Raw genomic sequence first — 22,873 nt, 5'->3', positions numbered from 1 at the left:
GCGGGTGGGCCGGAGGGAGGCGCCGGCTGCCATGTAAGCGGCCGCCAGGGGCTGAGGCGGGCGGGGAGCGGAGCCGAGCCCCAGCCGGCCCCGTCCCGTCCCGTCCCGCCGGGGTATGGGCGCGGAGCGGGGCGGGCGGCGCAACGCGGAGCTGCCGCGGGGCGCTGAGCGCCCGTGGGGGCGGGCGGCGGGGGCTCCGCGTCCCGCGTCCTTCGCCATGCTGGTGAAGAAGAAGAAGTTCAAGTTCCGCGTGGAGCTGGAGCTGGACGAGCTCTCCTCCGTGCCCTTCGTCAACGGCATCCTCTTCTGCAAGGTGCGGCTGCTGGACGGCGGCAGCTTCAGCGGGGAGTCCTCCCGGTAGGTGGCCCTGCCCCGGCTCCCCCGGCGGGGCCCCGCTGGCGGCCGGGGGCGCTGTGAGGGGCGCTGCGAGGCGGCCGGGGCGGGCTGGGGCCTCAGCGCCCTGCTGGGCTCGCTGCGCCTCGGCTTGTGTGGAGAAATAACCGAGCACATTGTGGAAAAGCGCTGTCTGCGTTCCTGCACGTGTTCTGAGCTTTATGCTGCACCGACCTGGTGTTTAACGCTGCAGTGCACACGCAGGTGCCCTTTCTTCTTCACGCCCCAGCAGCAGGGCTGCCAGCTGCAGGGACCGCACCTGCTGGGTGTGACGGGCCAGTGCCTGCCAGGGGCTTCGTGTGCAGGTGTCGGGCAGGGAAGGGTGTGCTGGGCTGCACAGGGCTCTGCTGGGGGGAGAGGACGCTGCACGGCTTATTGTGGTACTCTAATGTTGTTACTAGAAGGACTGACTGAAAAATGCCTCATGGAATGCCGGGAGCAGACAGAAATTAGTAACAAATCTATGCCTATTCGGTTATTTTCTTATTAAAATAGATGCTGCTATTACAGAGCTCACTGAAGTATCTGCTTTTGATTTTGCAAATGAAATTAAAGAGAATAAAGAGCACCAAAACAGAAATGAAAACTCCTTATTTAACCGTTCTAATATACTTGCATGTACAGTCAAACATTAATCTTTTCTCTGTATGGTTGGAGGGTCTTCAACTCCGTGGTGTTCTGTTCTCATTTCATGTCTCTTTTCCTTGTCATTTTTCTTCCAAGCAACTTCATCATGGGTAACAGATGATGACAGTCATGAATTCAGGCACTGATGTGCCATTACTGTTCTAACGCAGCCCTTACTGCTTTGGAGTCACTTTCACAGGCTGACGTGTATTTGCTGGGTAGTCTCTTTCAAAGAAGTTGATTTCAGATTAGCTGATGTGAGCAATGTGTATGATATGTGTCTCTAGGAAGTGTCAGTGGAAGCATGACAGCACAGTTCTGCTGCTGCTGAAATATTATCCTGGACTCAGGCTTTACCATCCTTCTATTTTTCTTGGGGTATGGTTTCAAAAAAAGAACAGCAGAGAAACTTGCTGGTGTATCAAAATCCCTGTAATTGGTCTATTCCTGCTGGACTGAAAAGCGTTGAGGTATGTTTATAGAAAGGTATAGCATTCCTCTGCAGTGATCCTTCAATGCCAATTTAGGGAGTGTCTTTGCTCTTGGCTTAAGAATTAACAGATGGATTTTCACAGTGGTGATTCAGCAATGGTCTGAATAAATAAGGATGAAATTAAGTTAACAAATGTGGCATCATTTAAAAACTTGTCAGTTACAAACTTTTTTTTTTTTTTTAATTGCCATCATCTTCTGCATGCATGTGTTTATTCTAGTGTGAACTGGTGGTCATTTTCTGAAAGTAGAGCTCTCTGAAGTGTCATAAAAAGCTTGAAAAACTTGATTGTATTTCAGAACATATACATACTCATCTCAAAGTATTGTATAATACATGAAAAAACTGACCATGTCTCCTGAATAGCTTTATTTTTGTTACTGATCAAGGTCTAGTATGCTATAGCTTTTAAGGGAGAAGTTACTGTTCTCCAGTTAGTACTGATAAAAACATCAGGGCAGAAGTTACACCCGTGAATATTTTGAACAGAAAAGAACAGTGTTCTAAGATACAGACTTGGAGGAATACTATGCATATTCCTTAAGGCTAGTACAATGCAGACAAATGTACTGGAATCATAGGCTGTCTGTAATTGACCTAAATAGACTGAAGAAATAATTGATAAGCCTCCTAGGGTAGGTAACTGCTCATAGGCTGAATTATTTCACCACCAGCAAAAGAGAAAATGTTGGTATGAGGAACTCAAAGACTTTAGGAAAGTAAACCATCTTATTTCTTAAGAGGGTGCTTTCAACACTGTGCTGTACACATTTAGGCTACACTGGTTGTAAGCCTGATAGTTACATTTTTTGCTTGAATTTCCCTACCACCACCCCCTGGCATGTAATACAGCAATGGATTTTTGTGTTCTTACGCTTGCAGTCTTCAGTTTGGTCATGTTCCACTTGCCTCTGAGTTCTGCTTTCTGATATTTTAGACTGCTGATCCTTCTCTCTTCATTCTGTTACAATACAGCATTCAACACAACCAAAACTAAGACGCTGATTATGATCTGTATCTGTGTGACAAGCATAATTGATAGAGATGAGGGGGGAGGGGGCTGAGAACTAGCTTTTTTCATCAAAACATTTTATTCTCCAGCAAATTCCAGAGAAGTTTGCATACAACAAGCTTTTGAGTTCTGAGAGGCACTCACAGAGCTCTTGCGTTACTTGCATGAATATGTTCTTATTCCTAACAGATACTGAAAAAATAAGTAACTTTGTTCTGTAGAATTCGATTTATCTTCCAGATATAGGTGTTTCTTATTTCTAGTGATGCTTACATGCTTCCTTCTCAACTGACTAAAACTACATTTGCTTTTTTGACTCTGGTAAGCACATCTTCTGCCTCACTGGACTCTTCAAATTGCTTTCTAATCATTATTTCCCTTCTTGCTGCTATTGCGTTTGAAAGGGAGAACTTCTGACAGTAAGACAGCTTAAACAGTTTTCTGTTCTTAAACAAAAGTACTTGTTAGAATGACCTACCTGTCACACGGAACTGCTGTCCATCCCACTCTCATCTTCCTGCACTATGTATGAATTCTGTTTGCAGTCCTCTGACTTGGCAGTGGGTAGTAATACTTCTAATAGTTCTGCTGCTACAACCTGATTTGCCAATAGAGAAAACAGAACAAAGTAAGTTTTCAATAACTGTGAGGCAAGAAAGTGGTAGGAAAAAAAAATCCTGCCTAGCAGTTTTGTAGTTACTCTTTCACATGGATTTTCAGGAATATGAAAAGTTTGTCTCGGTTGCAAACAGGCTGCTAGTGAGAAGCTTTCAGGCCATCACTCTGTCAGGGGAGATAAGGTAAGAAGGGACCTTATGGGGAAAAAGGTAAGAAGAAGTAGTTCTGTACACAAATTACAGGATACCTTAAGAGTATTTTTTTCACATCTGTTAATGAAAGGCTGAAGAAGTACAATAAAATGGGTTTAGATGAAAGATTTAGAGAACGTGCTTGAGGAAGGTCACATGATGTGCAAGGATTGGCATGGATATGCCAGACAGAGCTGAAGGAGCAGCAAACAAGGCTGAAACATTGTCAGAGTTCATTGGGAGAGGTAGAAGAATAACGATATGGAAACAAGGGGGATGAAAAAATCAAGTTCCTGAAATAGAAGGGCAGGAATTCAAAGTAGTATTCGAAAGAATATCAGATTTGAGGAGGGATGACTCTGGTCCATAGTAGCAGAGAATAAAATGTTTGTATTGATTACATTTTGCATGGATTTAATTGGTTAATACAGGTGGAAGCATCATCCATGTGAGACGACGTACTGTAAATACTGGTAGGAGATACAGCACCAGCTAACTTCTCAGGAAAAGGTTCCTGGAAACGGGTTTATGACAGACATCTATTAAAAGTGCTTGTTTATTAAAAAAAGCATAACATGTCCCTTGGTTTATGCGGGAGAATTTTTTCCCCAGCACAGGACACAGAGCACATTTTGCTGTGTTATGTTGCTGTCGTAAACTTGCTATTTGCAAGCACTATAATGCTTGACTGCCTTTGTATTTTAAGGACTATTTCTGTTACTTAGTGGAATAAATTAGGATGGAAGGGACTGCTAGAGATCGTGTAGTCCAACAGGACTAAGCTCAGATCAGGAATCTCAGCTTTGTCCAGTTGACTTCATGCGACCTGCAAGAATGGAGATAAGTTTTTGTAACCAACCTGCACCTTGGGTTCACCACTCTTACTGCCCCTTGTCCTTTCTCTGCTCCCCACTGAGAAACGTCTTGCTTCATCTTCTCTCTAACTCAGTAGGGATGGCTGAAGACAGCAATTAAATCCATTTCCATCTTTTCTTGAGATTGTAAAAATCCAGTTCTCCCAGTTTATCCTCCGGCTTCAGCCCTGTTGCTCTGACTCCAGATCCTCATCTTATACCCCCAGGACTTGCCTCAGTTTATCATGTCTTTCACTCGAGGATCCCAAACTGGATTCAGTGCTACAGTGAAGCTTTGCAAATGTTCAGCAGAGGGAACAGACACTTCCTTTGAACTGCTGGCTACAGTCTCACTAGTACAGCTTGCCCTTCACTTCACCAGTTCTCTTAGGTCTCTGCATTTGCTTGTAACCAGCGGTTTTTCATAAGTAAAAATTAGCTGAGAGCAGCTCTGCTTTGATGTCACGGTCAGTGTATACACATTTTATAGGGAATACCTAATGTGAAATACTGCTAGTTAAATCTTTAACCTGGTTACTGTGAGTAAAAACGTGAAAAAGACAGTGGTTAGTATTGCTTGCAATAACAGCAAAATAACTGGGGAGTAGTGCACTGTAAACAAGTGGAGCTCTTCCTGCAGAGCTCACTGTTCGCTGGTTTGCTTCGTGCTGAAATTTGTGAAACAGTAAGGAAACGTTGAAGCTCTGTTTGTAAATGACTGGTTTTGTTTGTTTTTGCAGTGCTTAGGAAAAAATGTTTGTGTTGGAGGGAATGCATCTTGTATGACTCAGGCATGGAGGAAACAGAATATTAAAGTAAACCTGTCTTCCTGAATATAGGAAATAAACTGGATTTGGAATGTGCATGGGCAGCATGTAGTCAACACTTGTTATGTATTAGATGCATAGAATGCATTTGAATAAAATTGGTCCTGGCGTAGTTGGTGATAGATCTTTTTCATTTCCTTTATAGTACCTCTGTGATTTCCATATTTGTCTATTTGCATTTGCTTTTACTTCCGTTATCAAATTAATGGAAAAGCTTTTAGTCTAATTTGAAAGTAAAGGATTTCTCTGACATTAAACGAAAAATCATGAGTAAACCCCATTGTGTGACACCACAGCTGCATGGATCTAAACCAAACAAGAAGAGAGAACTGTACGGTAATTTTTTTTGAAGGATCTTAACCATGTGATGTTTTGCTTGAAAGTTGGCTAATTAGAAACAGACATTTGATTGCTCCAGGAGTCAGCTGCATAGGTACCTCCATTTTTTCCTCAACAGTGAGACTTCACTAATTTGAAATAGAAGTGAATTAGGGGGAAGATCGTGCAAGCGGGATGTCAGCATTCCTCTTTTGCATGCCAAGCCACTGTGTGTTCCTTTATACAAGTGAGAGCTGTATCCAACGATACCTTCTTAATGCTGCAGATAGCCTAGGAGAGAGCAAGTCTTACAGTAACATACCTGAACCACCAAGGGCACTGGAAGTGTGGCTGATAAAACTGTTAAGATTACAGACTAATGCCTTCTTCATTCCTGCCTCAGAAAAATGGGATGACTTTCTGTAAGTGCTTCGGCATTCTGCAGAAGAAACGTATGTTTATATATATTCTATAGACGTGCATATATACAAATATGATATTATTTACATTTTAAAAGACCTGCATTAAAACAGGAAACTTTCTATGTGTAAATGATAACCCAGTCTGGGAGGATGTATCTGAAAAGATTGGGTGAGGAACTCGTGGCATGCCTATGTCCTTGGACCTGTAAATGACTAAGCTTAGTATGCATGCCGAAGTTGACTATGAAGGCCCTGAAAGACCACCAGTAGAAACAGATGTGCATAGGTCAGGGATATTTACATACTTTAACAAGGTCTGGAAAATAGCGTGGCTATGTTAGTTACTTCTTGGAAATGAAATGAATATGTTTTGATTGTATATAACCCTTGTAGCTTGAACAATTTGACATGCATACTAGGTGGTGTGATCCTCTGTGTGTCCAGTGCTGCAATTAAAGAATGTTTGCCTTCTAAAACTCTTCTAAACTTCTAAAACTAATTGAGTCTTGGAGATTTTCTTTGACTGACTTTTATGGTAACATAAGCACTATCAGGAATCAAGCTGATCAAGTCCATGTATATATATATAGACCTTGTTAGTGAGCCTCTATCCTGTCCAGCCAGAGAGGGGAGTGGAACAAGGCCATTGGTGCTGTTTGTGTCTGGGATTTGTGGCTGGCTGTGTATCTGTGGTGTTTTCGTGTACGTACTGGGAACACGTCTTCAGTCTCACTGCTGGTGGGACCTGGGATGTGGAGCTGCAGCAGCCTTGATCCAGCATAATATATTTTCTCCTGAAAGAACCAAGCAAAACATAGGTAGTATTGGAAAAAGTTGCACTAATTCAGAGAGAACTCTTCTAAAGGCATTTTATTCACTATACTTTGGACTGTCAATGCCCAGTCTCAAAAAATTTTTGAAAGTCTAAAGCAAACATTTGCACAAAATCACCAGCTTTAAAAAATAGTAATAATAAGTAAAAATAATATCCCTATTTACCTTGTGGACTGAAAAAGATATTTTTTCAAAGTATTTAGAGCGAGGTTTTAGATAACTTACATTTTGTACAAAAGCTGTAAGATGTCTAAGCAACCCTTCCATTCCTTAATATAAAGAAGACTACCTACTTGATTCTGAAAGTAATTTTGAAAGTTTCATATAAAATTTGCCTAATATAAAGCCTGAATGGCACCTTGAAACTAAAAACAAATGCCCCCAATTTTTTATTTCCTTGGTGACCAATAATTCTAAAGTAATTGTGCTAGAAAAAGAATCTGTTTAACATGATCATCTGCATATGGGTAAATGTTATAACTAGCTGTCTAGAATAATTAAAATAAAAACTTGAATAAACAAGTTTCTAATTGATGGAACATGATATTTTGCTAAATGTCCTAAAGAGTTTTAGCTTATTTATTTCTAGGCCTTTCCTGCTTAAGCTTTTCAGTTTGGCAAGAAGGAATTTTTCACATGACACTTAAGGTCTTTAGAAGTGATTTATTTTTGCATTTGTGGCTATTTGCTGAAACAAGCTGTTACTCAGATTCTTTATCCATGTGGGAATGAACAAACAATTTGGTGATCATAAATGTTTCTTAAAAAATAAAAAAGCCCTAATCTTTAACAAGTGATAGGCTGAGATGATGATTGGATTAGGAATTGTTGCTTCTCTTATGTTGTTTGCTGTGTTGAGCTTTCTCTTTTGTGGATGAGAAGAGAAAATAGAAGACTTCTGTTCATTATTCTAAATGGGAATTGTGTACAGCACATAAAATACATAGGGGAAAGGCCTTGTCTACAGCTGAAATCAGGCATTTGAAATTTAGTCAAGGTGAAAATGACCCTCTGAAGAGAAAAACAATTAGTTAAACTGATGGTTAGCTTAAACTATAGTTTAGAATCAATTTATCTTACAATATCTGTCTATTTTGCATTATTCTTGGCTAGGTCTTACTAACAGTGTTTGCTCTTAAACTACAGCCTAGTACATATTTGAATGCGTCTTAGTAACCAAGATGCATTTTGATTCATAAAACAACTGCTTTTGCTTTGCATGTGGTGAAGTGACTAAGAGGCTCATAGGAAACTGACTCATAACGGAAAGCTTTCTCCAGCCTGCCCCATAACATAGGCACGGTTGCCAAGAAGTTATGTCGGTTCATTTCCATAGTAACTAGTCAATAAAACTATTTATTTTCTAAAGGCCTTGCACATGAACTGAGATTCTCAGAAATTTAGATAATAATGTTCTGAATATTTTACTGATATCCTTTCAGCATAAAGGGATTAATTTGCTGGTGCTTTTAATCACACAAAAAATACCTTTATTAAAATGTGACGATTTTTTTAATTGCTTAATGAAATTAAATAAGAACAATTCACTTTGTTGTTTCTGCACATTGTAGATAAATCTTTCAAATATCTTGAAATGACAATGATGACCATGGCCTTACTTGTATGATGAGCAGATACTAGGGGAAGTCATTTTCTGACCTTTCTGGGTGACAGTGAGAGACTCAGCAAAAGTCTGCATTTCTTCTATTTACAAAAAAAGACATCAGATTTTTTTTCTTCAGATATTATTGGATGCATAGTAATGTATAAATTTCAGGTTCCCTGTGGCCACAGCTGACATGCCTTGATCTGAGACTAGAGGTAGAATGGAGGAGGAGGTCAGGTCAAAGGATTGGCAAGAGTTCTTGCAAGCTCAATACAAGTTTGTACAATTTTATGTGTTACAGTATTAAATAGATACTTCCACTAGGATTTAATTTCAGGAATTCTTTGAGGTGCAGCACAACTGACAGTTACAAAAATCACTTATTTTAAGGAACACCATTTTCAGCTATCCTCTTAATGTAGAGGTTTTTAAATACAGTGTTGTGCTTAAACCAAGATTCTTAGTCTGTGATGAAACAAAACAAAATCTGATTCTGGGATTTTGTGTCTGTGCATTTGTTTCCATGGGGGTGGAATTCTACCAGTGTGCCAAAATATCATGTTTTTTGTAAAAGAAGTCTTGACAAACCATATTACTTAGTTCACCTGCGTTCAAGTTCACCTTCCCACGCAGTCTTTTTAGCCTAACGAATTCCCAAAAGTTTGGCTAATTACCATCAGGGTTAAGGAGATGACCACGTCTATTGTCTTTTACTATCAGTGACGCCTGTTGCTTCTAGTGCTCGCATGAGGACATTAGTATTGTTTCATGTGAGTTTCTTACATTCTTGAATGTACTGATAGTACTGTTCACAGAAGGACTGGAGTACTACAGTGAATTTAGTGACTTAATATCTCTTCTCCATTTGAAGCAAAATATTGTAGCTGGGCAGCTCAAGAGAAAAGGCTTTTCGCCTTTTTTCCTGCTTACAGTACAACTGCTTTTGATACGGTGGTATTTTTAAGCAACAAAGGTCTTTAATTTTTTCATTTTTAGGACAACATCCAAATATTACTTAGAAAAAAATAGGTTCAAGAAAATAGCAATACATGTAAATTCTAGAGGTTTCATTTGTAAATTACTTTGAGTAAGGCTGGACCACTGTGATCGGCAGAAAAGCAGATCATTCTCAGGAGTTGTGTTGTCTGGAGAGCACAGTGCGTGAAACCTAAATATGCACATCCCAGATACCCACACAAGTGCACAGCTGTATCCTGCCTGACAGTGGACATCTAGCTGGCTGTTTGCTTTACCTGAGGGATGAGCAACTGTCACTGAAGTGCTACAATAGCAGTTAAACCTTTCTAAGTGTAACGAATGTTAACAATTATCACACATCCTTTAAAGGTTGTATTTGACTTGGCTCCTTCTTGCTTGAGCCTGTTTCCAATAGAGGATGTAGTAGCTATTTGTAATTTGCCTTTTTTGAATTCTGCTTCTATTCTGGATTTAAATAACTCACACACTGGCAGGTTGGCTTTTTCTTCTCCCATCGCACAGGAAAGGTTACAAGAGGAAACAATGGATAAAAGGTAGATTGTGGTATGTAGAACGTGTTCCTCTTAGGTCACATGCTTGAACATGACTCAGTGTTGCATCATTTGAATCCGTTAGTCTGTTGTGGTAATTAAACTGACTCATTTTAGACAGGGTAGTTTGTTCCTACCTTAGCAAGTAATTGTGGATGTGAGCGCTGCAGCTGGCAGTGTCCCCAGCACAGCGCATAGGAGCCGTGTGATTCACTGTTCCTCCATAGGTGACAAACTCTGACTCCAGCGTATGGGGAACCAAAGAATTCTTCTGTGCTGAAGATGTCAGACTGGATCTTCAATAATCAAATGCTGTAGGAAGTTAACATAAAACACAGGAATATGTGCATTAGAAAAAAAAAAAAAAGTAAAAGAAGGACAGATTTGCTTTAATATGTGAAGACTGTACTTGAATGACTAGAGTGGTAGAAGAAATTATCAGAGATTCTCCACGCTCCCAAGGTCTGTGTTTAGAAACATAGGACTGGAAAAGAACTTTTTGGTCACTGAGGCAGGTTTGAGACCTTGTAATTTTCAGTTTTAAATGTGTTTGATTATGCCTTATTTTGGCCCCAGCCACTTCTCATTTAGCTTAAAAAGTTAGCTGGTGCTTACCGTGTTTGAATCACCATGTTTTTTTTTCTTTTTTTTTTTCCATTTTTTTTCCTGATAAGATACAGAAGTTTTCTAGCTATTCTCCCTGCATGTGTTTATTTTGGAGTCTATTTGTTCTCAACTGGAGTTACCCTAATAGAAAAATGTGTGCCACTTGAGACTTATATAATAACATTAATATAGCTGAAAGCATCCAATGATTGCTTTTTTCTTAGCTAAGTCATTTTGCTGGCTTGTAATTCTCTTATGATGAACAAAGTCATTCAGATATTAGTCATCTTACTTTGCTCTCAAAAGACAAATACCCAGAATGTAGTTGAAATTATTCTATGCCTTGAGTGCATGACTTTGTATCTGATTATTGTACATCGTCTCCTCTAAACTAGTGCAGGCCTCAAATTTATCTAGTTCTGCCTGTATTGAAACGTGATTTATCCAAGATGGTATCCCTGAACACATTCTAAAACTCAGCAGCTTGTAAGAGAGTGCCTGGGAGCTAATGTTCAGGAAGAAAGACTTCACACTCTCCGGAGGCAAAGTGGAGAAATGACAATCTCAGTCATTTGCAAAAACACATGGCTGTTTTTTTTTTTCCCCTCTAGGTTTAATACTGTGTTCAGGTTATGAAGCAGTTAATAGTCTTGCTACACAAAGAGAAGAGTGAAGGATGGCTATTCAGGCTTTGAACCAGACTTTGCTTGAAGTGGCCACTTCACAAACAGAAGTGATTGTTTTTAAGCTATCCTATTGCATTTTATGGTCCTGAGCGCATATACAACTGGTATTAAGCTTATCTTCCCTATTTGCAGGGAGGTAGTACAGGCAAACTGTGTCCGCTGGAAGAAAAAGTTCCTATTTATGTGTAAAATTAGTGCCAGTGCCACAACAGGAATTCTGGATACTTGCATCTGCAGGGTGTCTGTACGGAAGGTAAGTAGCATTTTTTCCCTCCTCCTCTCTTCCCCTGCTCTTTCATCACTTGTTTTAATTGTATTTTTAGTCAGATGATGAATTCCATAAAATTCATTTTAGATGCAACCATGTCAGGTATTCTAAAAACATTTACATAGGAATCCTATTTATTACATTATCCTGACTAATTGACGAGTATTTTACATTCTTATTGAAAAGAAGTTATTCCAGCAGGACAGGTAGGGAATCACTCATCGGCCTTCATAAAGTTAGCCCTTGATAGGTACTGCTTGCATGCACCAGTAAACTTATAAGCCTTGAACTGTGCTAAGTATCAGAATTTTGTATGAAGCACTTCCTGCCCCTGGGGCTAGACTTTACAGGAGGCAAATGCTGGCCTGGCATCAGGCACTCACCTCTCCCGTGGTCCCCTGGACAAGATGACTGTCTCCTGCTGGCCTGCACTGATTAATACGAAGTTCAAAATGACCATGGTATAACCTAGCAAATGTGTGCTGAGCTATTTTAAAATGAAGATTATTATTTGCTTTTCTTAAAAAAAATAAAATAAAAAATAGTTGCTATCTTTAATGGATGGCTTGCATAATTACTAGTATGTTTGTTTGTTTTTTTCCCCTAGGAGTTAAAAGGAGGAAAGGCATATGCAAAGGTAAATTTAATGTATTTATGCCCTTTTAAACCAATTGCAGAATAGTACTGCTGTAACACCTATGATTTCATTAGGTACATTATAGTGACACAGTGTTGTTTGAGCTCCTGATCATTGTGTTTAGTAAGTTTAATATTATTATACAATATTCTACTCCTGGAATGTTTTTTTCTTTCAATTTAATATACAGAAAGGGTTGATGAAAGTAAATCCTTTTGCATATATTTACTTTTAAAAATACATATATTTTTTCCTGACTTGAGACTGTAATTTATAACTGAAGATAGAGCTACGCAGAATTTGATGCTCTGCATTTCTTTTCTGCTTTTTGCCTTGGGCCTCTTCCTTCAGTGGGCATCATCTTACATTTGAGAGAAGCTAGTGTTGAGTGGCACTCAACACTGTGCATGTAACAAGTGCCTGCATTTAGTACTGATTACTACTAACTTGTCATTTTCTCTTAACAGCTGGGCTTTGCAGATCTAAATCTAGCAGAGTTTGCTGGATCAGGAAATACCACTCGTCGCTGTTTACTAGAAGGTTATGATACCAAAAATACAAGACAGGATAACTCCATTCTCAAGGTAATTTTTCTTTTCTCATACTTAAACTAATAAAGCAGAAAACAAGTGTTATGATTAAACATTAATGAGATTTAAAATGTATTAAAACATATTTTGTATTTAAAATATATTAAAATGTTATTATTAGTTATTATTATGTAATTATTAATTACGTATTTAAAACGTATTTCAGCACGTATGTGCTGAACCTCTTCCTAGAGGGAAAATATTTAAAGGTGCAAATACTGGCTTTGCTTTCAGAGAATCATTAAAATCCATATGGTCAACAATAGAGTTTGTCCTATGGCATTGTTCACATTTTGTGGGTTTATTTTATCTCTGATGTTTGCATGTACAGTTCGTGTGTGCTGGCAGTTTGCTAAACACTATTATCAAGCAAAGAACACACATCAGCATCCAGCGTTTCAAACCAAATTCTGTTTGCTCATGAATCTTTTGGTTTCAAGGGAAAAATAAAAGGGACGGGAAATCTATCTAGCTATTAATAATTTTAAGACTCTTCTTGATCTGCATATCTTTTAGAGAATCCTTTAAGTGCATTAATGTTAGTCTACGTGCTTTTTTTTTTTTTTTGCAAGTGTTTGCATGTGTACTAAGAACAAGAAGTATTTTTTTTCAGAAGTGTTTATTTGCATATATGATGCTTTTTTACTTTACTTAAATGTAAGATTTGTGGCAAATCTAACTTAGTGACATGACCATGTATCACAGATGAATTCAATTTTTTTTCCGTGTTTTGTTTTCTTGATCTGTAGGTTTTGATCAACATGCAGCTAATGTCTGGAGACCCATGTTTTAAAATGTAAGTTTATAAAAAGCTGTTGGATAGTGTTTTGGTCATGCATAAGTGCCTCAGTCCATGTTCAGAATTACAATTCCATTTTGCATACATGAATATCTCAAATCTGACAACAGTATTTTATAAAAAAGGATAGTAGCTGAATAATGGCTAACATGGTAAAAATATCAGAAGTCTCACAGTTCTCCTTGCAGTTAAATAGTCAGTATATTTTCAAGCAAAAGTACTAGCCTGTACATCTTCAATAATAATAAAAATAAAGAAACACTTCCGGGAAGTCACTCATACAGCAACCCTACATGAACATAGCCATGACCGAGTTATCCTGACCAATAGGAAATGAAGGACTCTACGTGGCTTCTGTATTGTAAGAGATGTTTTACAAGAACCTGAAAGCCATTCATTCTAAGGACAGAATTGGAAAAATATATAGAATGCTTTCATGAATGCAGTGTCAAAAAATTCCTCAATACTTGCTAAGAAACTTACTGCCATTGCTTTTCCCTAACTTAGGAAGTTGATAATCTTCCATCTCTTAAAACTGGTAAGCTGTCTTGATGTGCTTTTCAGTTTAATGCCAGTCTTTTCTAATTTCATATAACAGTAGATGGCAATTTTGTCTATAACAGGTTTAAAACAACTTGGTTGCATTTTACTTGTTACAGATGTTTGGGGGACGGGTTAATGAAATAATTCCTTCAAAATAAATTTGATCTTTTAAGTCCTACTTTAACTTGAATTTTTCTTCAGTTCTTTTCATTGACTGCTATGTTGTTATACTGAAACTAGGAGATGGAATCAATTAAGTTGTGGAACTTCTCGCTACTACATTTCATGAATACTAAAACTCTAAGTTCAAGAAAGAATTAAGAGAAATTCCTGAATTAAAAATTGTGAGCTATTAAATATAAAATATCACACATGGTTCAGAAAATACCTAAACTACAGATGAGATGTTGGAAGAATAATAATGAGGTGAATTACCATATGTGCCCCCTATTCTCTCAGTACCTGTTTGCTGCTGACAGAAACAGGACGTTTCAGTTATGAACAGTTCTGAGACAATATGCTTGTTCTCTTACTAACACTTTCAAAAACAATCTAAGACAGTTTGAAGTATTATATATAACATAAAAAGCTCAGCTTAGGGAAAAGAAAAGCAATCTGGAAAAAATTGCTAGCTTCACCCTTACGTCAGTTTGATCTTTTTCCGTAGGTTTTCAACTTTAATCTATGCTTCCAAACCTTATACTGGATCAAAAATATCTACTAAAGATATGGTTAGTGGTTACTAACTCTGTACAGACACACTTTTACTTCAGCAGGACTTAGTTTTTGTTCAAAATACTCTTATAATCTGAATTTGAACTCATCTTTTATTTATTAGATAAATATAGGCAATCAGTGTCCCTCTGAATAATAAAACAGAGTGGGATACCAGTCTCATACGGCTATATTACGTAGCAATAAATATATACTAAAATCTTAAGTTAAAAAAAAAAAAAAGCTGCAGCTCCAAGAAAAGCAGCACTGAACTCCCAACTTATTTTGAGGCAGAAATATGAAGTAACGTCTCAGCAGTTTTGAGATGTATCCTCGTGTAATTAGGACAATTGAAAACTTTTCTATACCAACTACAGACTTCAGATTACTGCTGTGGCTGTATCCTTACCACTGTTTCTGAAGGGATCTGAGAACGTGGCCTGCACCAGTAAAGCTCAGATGATTTGCTGTAGGAACTCTTTGATATCCACTTGCACCACAAAGGTTTCTTTCCCCTCTTCTTCTAACCTTTTAAAAAGAAGAGTAGAACAGTGTGAAATCTTGTCCTGTGCTCATTGGACAACTAGTAAGATGGTACTATCTCAATCTGTTTGAGCAGGCAAAGGTTTTCTGTTTTGCTGGTTTTTGAGTACTTCCTCATTTACTTTGAGTGAGACCTATTAACAAATATCTCACTCGTACACATAAACAAGTTTCTCAAAGCCAATTAACTAATAATTGGTCTTGTATACTCACGAAACAATGAATTTCTGTGCAGGTACTCATATAGTTGAACTTTGTAACTAAATAGTTTTCTGCAACCCCAGGATAAACTCTGATTGAAATTATTTAGTCTTGGCATTTTCTTCCAAACTGATGATATAACCATTTCCCAGAGCACAAACTTTCAACACAAACAGAACAAATAATTTATCCAACACAGATGTTCTTTGTAGAAGGAAAAATAAGCCTTAAAACAGTTGCACTATCTGGAAGCAGCTATATATTTTATGAAGCAGTCAAGAAGGCTTGCCATTTGATCTGGGGTGACATCCCTTAAAGCATTCAGTTCTTGCTTTCAAAGGTATATTAGGCTTTTAAGTCACAAAAGCTTTTTATTTCCAGAAGGGCTTTTTCTGTCTTTCTCTCTTAATTTCAAACTTAACATAAGAGGAGACATACTACTGTATAGAAAGACAGCAGCTAATTTATGGACTATCCAATGTAAAAATGTCAACAAATATCCATTTGTATGCAGACCAAGAGTCTGGATCTCAAGGTCAAAATAACAAAGCATTAAAAAAACATAGGCAATGTCTTGAATGCATTTTAGTTTTATTTGGCTACTTGCAAGTGCAGGTTACTTTTCCCAAAACACAAACTTGAAAGCCTTATTCTTTTTAATAAAATACCTCTTTGGGTGTTGGTATAAATTGAAACAAGCACTTACACTGTATGAAAAGCTTTTTAGTAGTGATCCAAATTTAAATTATGTGGTATGTGATTTTTTTTTTTCTTTTTAATTCACTGGAGGTGGAAGTTAGAGGGGAACACATGGAGATAGTAACAGAGGCCCCTCTGCTAGGAGGGGAGGGCTGTCAGCCCAGAGTCTGCTTGTATACTGCAACAGGGATGAATCAGCCAGGAGTACATCACAGTGCACAAGCCAAGTAGGAGAACTGTAGTTGTATGTTTAGTTGCTTTTTTTTTTAATTTACCATCTTGTCATGTATTCCAGAAAGTATTGAGGTACACACGTTCTTTACACACAAATGATCCTGCAATTCACACTTGGAAAAAAAAACAAACTTCAAAATTAACACATCACTACCAATTATCAAAGGCTTATCAATAAAACTCTTCCGCAGACCCCCAGAAGCCTGAAGGACTGAGCGAGCAGAGGGATTCTATAAAATGTCATGAAGCCCAATAGCTAAAGCTTTTTTTTTTTTTTTAAAGGGGGCTAGACAGCATGTTCTCAGAAAAAAGGTTATGAAATGACTAACTTGAAGCACAGTACAAATTACGTCTATTTACTTGAAAAAAAAAAAAAAGCTGATCAATTTGGAGGAATCAGCAAAACCAGAGCAAATTCTAACCACCTTTTTCTCTTTACAGGCCTCCTTCCACAGCAACGTCTATAGCAATTGCTGGAGAATCAGAATCTTTGCATGAAGACAGGAAAGGCAGAGAAAACTTAATAGTACATCTGGGTATCGGAGGTATAAAATAATGTTCTTAACTTCTCAATTCTTTTTTAACTGGCTTCATAGCTTCAAGGAGACACATGAAATACTTCTCATCTTAAAGGGATGTTGTCAGTTGTCTCACAAAGGGACCTTCTTTGGTTTATTTGCTCAGATACCTTATCTTAAATAACAGCAGTAGAATCCCTCTTTTTTACTTCTGTAACAGTTTATTTCACAGAAAGAGAGAAAATGGGCTTGATGGCCTGTCTTCTTTTTAATATTTAAAATCATTCATTTTCTGTGTGACACGTTTCTTGATTTGCTTTGGATTTGTGTTTCAACAGTACGTTTAATTTGGCCCTTGATTTTCAACTTATGAATCAGGTCTTTAGGGATACACCTATCCCCAAATTTTGAACAGTGAAAGCTCTATACATTTTTAAAAATTGAAGTCGTTTATCTGAAATTATGTATGTAAACAATATGAAAAAATGATTAGTATGAAAATACTGTATTATGGGTTGATTTTTTTAAAAACAAGTTTGAGGCCCTTATACGGATTATTAATTTCCACCCTAAACACAGCTTAATTCATCTTAACCACAGTTGTTTTATGTACTTTCTATTAGAAAACACTTCACACGCTATTCTATTATGAAAAGCATGGCAGTCTCTTCAGTGTCCCCAGTACAGACAAATCTAGAACTGTACTTCTTAGAAAATAGTTTAACTCAATGCTACTCTCAATTTTATTGGGGCAGAACCATATTACTACATTCCTAATGGATTTTTCTTTTAAGAGAATTCCTTAACATGCACAGTATTTTTGAGCAGTTGCATCTTTGTCGAGGTTCATAGAAAAACAGTGTGAAATCACTAAATCCCTTTGGGAAATCTGACATTGGAGTCTAATCAAGTCTAATCAAGACTACAGGCAAAGTGATAATAAAGTTGGCTTTAGGACCTTTCTGACTTGCATGTTTTGCAGATCTTTCATCAAAGAGTGCCTCAGTCCCAGATGAACTTGGTGCATGCGGACATTCCAGAACATCAAGCTATGCAAGTCAGCAGTCAAAACTGTCAGGTAGCTGTTAACCATTTCTTTATGAATTGTTGCATTTTTTATTAGCTTCCATGCTTTTAGACTGTAGACAATAAGTATACCTCTATGTTTAAAAAAAACAAAACAGTGTGAACTTGAAACCTTTTCCTAGGAGTTTCAGGTGTGGGAGGGGTTGTGGGGAAAAGTAACATTTTCTCCTCTTAAAAGCATAATGGTACATGACCTGTTCAAATGCAAGGAAACTTTTTCCCTGAGCTTTGCTACTCCAATTAATGTATCTGAAAGATTATTTACATGGATAAAAATAAATGGCTTATGAATGGAGACTCAGCTCTGAAAGTTTAAGAGGAAGTAATGACACCACGTTATTGTAATTGTTAGGAAACTAAGTTATTCAGAAGAAAAGGAAAACAACACATGCTAGAATACAAAAACCAAAATGTATTGTCTACTCGGTGTATGCATATACATATATATACTCGCAAGTCTTTTGAAGTTCCTTTTCAAGAAGACAAAACACCAATTCTGCTTTGTAAAAGACAATTGATGACCATGGCTGTCAGCAGCATACCTAATCTAGCTCTCCTGTGTTCTCCCAACAGGCTACAGCACATCTCACTCCAGGTCATCCAGTATGTCTGAACTGTGCCACAGGAGAAACACCTCAGAAGGCAGCACCTCAACAGGAATTGGAAGTATTCTAGGGCCCTGTGAAGAGATGGATCCAAAAGTAACTGAAACCAACATTGATACATCTATTAAAGATGCATCATCAGAAAAACTTTGCAGGTATGCTCAACTTGAAAGCCTTACCTAGCAGAAGCAAAACAGAATTTACTATATCACTTCTAAGACCTCTCAATATATTTCTTTCTGCAGACATCCTGTAAAACAAGACTCTGTGGAGTCACAGCTGAAGAGGGTTGATGCTACCAGAGTTGATGCTGATGATGTAGTTGAAAAAATACTCCAGAGTCAAGACTTCAGTTTAGACTCAAGTGCAGAAGGTATGGAGAGAAATAAGGAAGCTTAGGGAAAGTTGATGCACATTAAAGGCCTTAAGAAAACTGACTCTCTTCATAGTCCCTGTTGCTTGTAATTGTAAGGACTCTGCATATGCTTGATCCTGTTCCCAGAAGTTGAAAAGACCCTTGTTGCATGACTCCAGTAACTTTCCCAGTCAATTGCTTTTCTCAAAAAGATAACAGCAGGGACAAACCTACAGGGAAGTTAGGTTCTCCAACCTCTAACCTGCAAAGGATCAGTTACCAAATTGGTAGATTTAAAATGTCAGTTTTAGAAATGAAGCTAACGAATGAATTGTCTTGCTTTCTAGAGGAAGGCTTAAGATTATTTGTGGGCCCTGGTGGAAGCACTTCTTTTGGAAGCCATCATCTACCTAACAGGTATGTAGCCTGAATGACTAATCAATGAGTAACACTAAACAGAAATGTACATGTATCTTACACAGCAATTATTCTGTATCTACATTCGTGATCTTTTCATCTTTCTGTTCTTTATCATTCTTGTGGCACCAAAAGAACTAGATTGTCAGGCTGTAAACCAGAACACAAAGGTTTATTCTAAAATCAAACTGATGTGCCAGCCGAAAACACTACTTTTGGAGGTCCTGAAGTCTTAGTTCCAAAGTTCTCAGTTATGTGTAGTGTTTCAAACTTAACTTCTTTAACTTCTATTTTAATTGCAACTCATCTGATTTCTTACAAACATTTTCAGAGTTGGATCTGGAGCATATGAGCAGGTGGTGATAAAACGTTAGACTAGAATGACTTGAACAGAAGCGGAGAACGTGGAACTCTGGCATTGATACTTTTCTTCAAGTTCACTCTCCTGCAAGAGCTGTGAAAGCCAAGATGAACTCAGTGAGAACTTCTTCTGGAAAAGTAATGGAATGCCTCCTGCTCATATAGCTAAACATTGCCTTAATACCATAGAAGATAAAGCTCTGTATACATTGTGAAAGCACTTGGACAGGTTTTGTAAGCTGTATCTGATATTAGAGAATAACTTTTCAAGTTATTCACTTTTTAGAAACATGATTAAGTGGATCCTATTTTAGTATTTCACAGCAGAGGTCACGTGGGGTCATGTGCTCCACATCTTCTTTTCTAAAGAAGTTCCAGAAAGCCTTAAACAGACCTGAAGAAACCAATTAGCCTCAATTTTGACTGTACCTGTCATTGAAGTCTTAAAGAAGCTAACTCCTTCTATCCAGTCAAAAGTTAGTACCAGGTGAAGGTTATGGCTTCCACAGAACAACCCAAATATATTTTCATCATAACCAAAACCTTCTCATAAGGTTGCGTTAGTGGAGGTGAAATGTACATGCATTAAAAAAGACTCAATAGATCTAAACCAGCCCATAATAGGTTGCGTTACTTGAAGTCTAGAGGCTTACATACATCAAATAAGATGGTTTTGTACAAGTAACAAAAGAAGCAGGATACCACATGAAAATGTGGCACAGTAGTGTATTATCAAGAAAGCTGGCTGTGTCCCTAAGGATTGCTAACTCTGGAGTTCAAATGCTTCTTCCAACAGAAACTTGCTTCAATAATGCACAAGCCCTAAGATTCAGAGGGATGGGACTGTTTACAAACCTTATCAATAGTTTACTACCACTTTGAACTTTTTATTGTAGCTTACCTCTTCCCAGTTAGTGTTCTGCTTGCATTTTGAAGGTGCCTTGAAGGATAGGGGAGGTACAGGGATATTAAAATATTTACTAAACAACTTAAGCTTTAAAACTAGGTAAACATCTAAACTGCTACCAGTATAACTTATTAAGAGAAGCACTTTATTGTAGACATATTCTGCACTCTGAAAAGGAATTAACGTGCAACAAATTCGTCTTTTGATGTTGAACACTTACTCCTTCGCTATCTGTCCACTGTTACGTTAAGGTCAATGTACTGTATTTAAATTTGCACAAATAGCCATCTGCCTGCCAGACAGAAAAGATGAAAGATCTCTTCAAATTTGCATTAAGAATTATGAAAGATTCCATCTTTCAAGTAATGTGCTAGGTGACGTTTCGAATTTAGGCTCGGATCTGCTGTATTTTTAACTGCAAATTGCATGTGACCTGTATTTTGTTACAATTGATTGTATTGTTAATCAGTAAGGCTTAGATTAAATACAAATAAAAATTGCATGGCCATCTTAGAAAGCTTTAAATTCTTCCCAAATTGATGTTTGACATTCTTTTATACTGAAGTATAAGTAAGCCTTATTTGTTTTCCATAAATCCAGAGTAGTTATTAAACTCTTATTTTTTAAGGAAATTATTTCTTAAAGAAATTTCTTAAGGAAATTTCAGAGTTTGAAGCTTGAGTAGTGTTACTAAGTATGAATTGTTCCTCAGTTACGGTACTTCAACACTTATTTCCTACTGTAAACCATAATCTCTAAGCGTTTTAATGGGTAAAAAGAATTAACGCAAAGATTCTATTTTAGCTGCTGTTAATAGAAATGTGGTATTATCTATCCATTTCTTCACAGGAATTTTAAACAGAAAACAAATAACTATTAGTATAGTATCTGTCAGAGCATAAGTTTCCTTTTATATACCTATTTTGTCAAAAATATCCTACTGCAAGCGAAAAGATGCATGAAATTTGAATTATGTTGCTTTCAGTACTCCTGTACACTGCTAGACTTTTTGACAAATCTGTTAAAACCAGTAGTAGTTAGATGGTAGTTTACTTAAGTTTATTAGGAAAAATAGGCATAGTAAGAAGAAATGTAAAAAAGTGTTGTACAGCTGCTTACGTAATTCTTAAGGAAATTTCCATAGCCTAGATTTGTATTCTGTGTTAAAAGACACAGGTAACTGCCATAGATTAGGTATTTTGTTTACTAGAAACTGCTGTTTCTTGACTGAGAAGATCTTTTAAGTAGGAAGGAAGTTTACATGGAAATCAAGCTTTAAATAAAGCTGTGTTGTACCATTTTATTGTTCACACTTCAAGCTAAAACTCTCTATGTAGTGATTCTGTAATTGTGCATATTTTAAGTGGAACATAACCTTCATACTTGGATATTTTTTGTAAACTGTGTTGTAAGAATATTGAACACATGTTGTGAACTGTTTGGGATATGTTTTTAAACTGTATTTAATGTAAATGTTTCAGACGCAATAAACTCATGTTGCAAGGAAAATGTGCTGTTTACACATCGTTATTGTTTAAACTGGAAGGAAAATAATGAAAATAACACTGTGCACCACTGTTTCAAACACATACGTAGTATATCAAGACCCAATCATTATTGTAGTATGGGAAACAATTTTACTTTTAAACAAAAAAAAAAAATAGATACAAAGCACCAGAACTACCCGTGCTATCCCTCAACACTATAGATGCTATCACTGAACACATGGGTGCATTTTATGGACCTTCTGACATGAGCTAACAACACAGAGGGAAAGATTAAAATGGAAGAAAAATGACTTTATAAAATTCTTTCTAATGTAAGTAGTTCTGCCTTCTCCCCAGCTAGCTGCTCATTCGTGCCTGCTCTCCTCTCCTACCTGTTGGACCAGTCCAAGTGTCTGCGACAGCTTAGACAATGCAATTCCCTGTATCACCACACAGCAGGATCTGCCAACAAGAAGGGGAGAGACAGATATTCTCAATACATTTCTTAACATTTCTGTGGGGCAGGTTATTTTCACAGTGTTGCTTAACTATTAGAAACCAATAATCATTAAGTTACATTCCTTCCACTTTTTTTTTTTTAAATGAAGGAATACATAAGCAAGATATCAAATAAAGCTTTGCCTAAGTTCAGAGTTGTACACACTGCTCTTCCAACAGCTAAAACTGATCACACAGTTGTAAACATGGCCCTCATTTTGGGGGTTTGTTTTTTAACTGCCTTCTCTTATGATCTGCTAATGTTTCCCCAGTATCTTCACTTAAATATACAGTAGTGCCACTGCATTAGATTTTGGAAAGTTCCCAGCAAATTGCTTGCATACATTACTGCATAAAATGTGGTCGATTTGTATATCAGGAAGGAAACGCAAAGGA

At 37.5% G+C, this 22,873-nt stretch overlaps 1 protein-coding gene and 1 long non-coding RNA gene across 2 annotated transcripts; one reads left to right on the top strand and one right to left on the bottom strand.

Moving 5' to 3' along the window:
• The first annotated feature begins 17 nt into the window (after positions 1–17).
• EEIG2 (EEIG family member 2) lies at positions 18–22,001 on the top strand. The gene is made up of 11 exons (XM_068690285.1): positions 18–357; positions 11,149–11,269; positions 11,892–11,921; positions 12,389–12,505; positions 13,261–13,307; positions 16,686–16,789; positions 17,745–17,840; positions 18,422–18,608; positions 18,699–18,826; positions 19,156–19,225; positions 19,557–22,001. Exons 1-11 carry the CDS (start codon positions 116–118, stop codon positions 19,597–19,599), a joined length of 1,185 nt encoding a protein of 394 aa, XP_068546386.1. The 5' UTR covers positions 18–115; the 3' UTR covers positions 19,600–22,001.
• LOC137860254 (uncharacterized) lies at positions 366–15,109 on the bottom strand. Its single transcript, XR_011098794.1, has 5 exons — positions 14,977–15,109; positions 5,656–10,036; positions 3,004–3,123; positions 2,388–2,474; positions 366–1,613 (listed from the first exon to the last, which is right to left on the bottom strand). It is a non-coding gene; the product is annotated as an uncharacterized lncRNA (long non-coding RNA).
• Positions 22,002–22,873: the final 872 nt, after the last annotated feature.

This window comes from Anas acuta, chromosome 8, assembly GCF_963932015.1.
Source record: "Anas acuta chromosome 8, bAnaAcu1.1, whole genome shotgun sequence".
In the NCBI taxonomy this organism is placed as follows: domain Eukaryota; kingdom Metazoa; phylum Chordata; class Aves; order Anseriformes; family Anatidae; genus Anas; species Anas acuta.
This window is presented reverse-complemented; position numbering and strand designations above follow the sequence as displayed.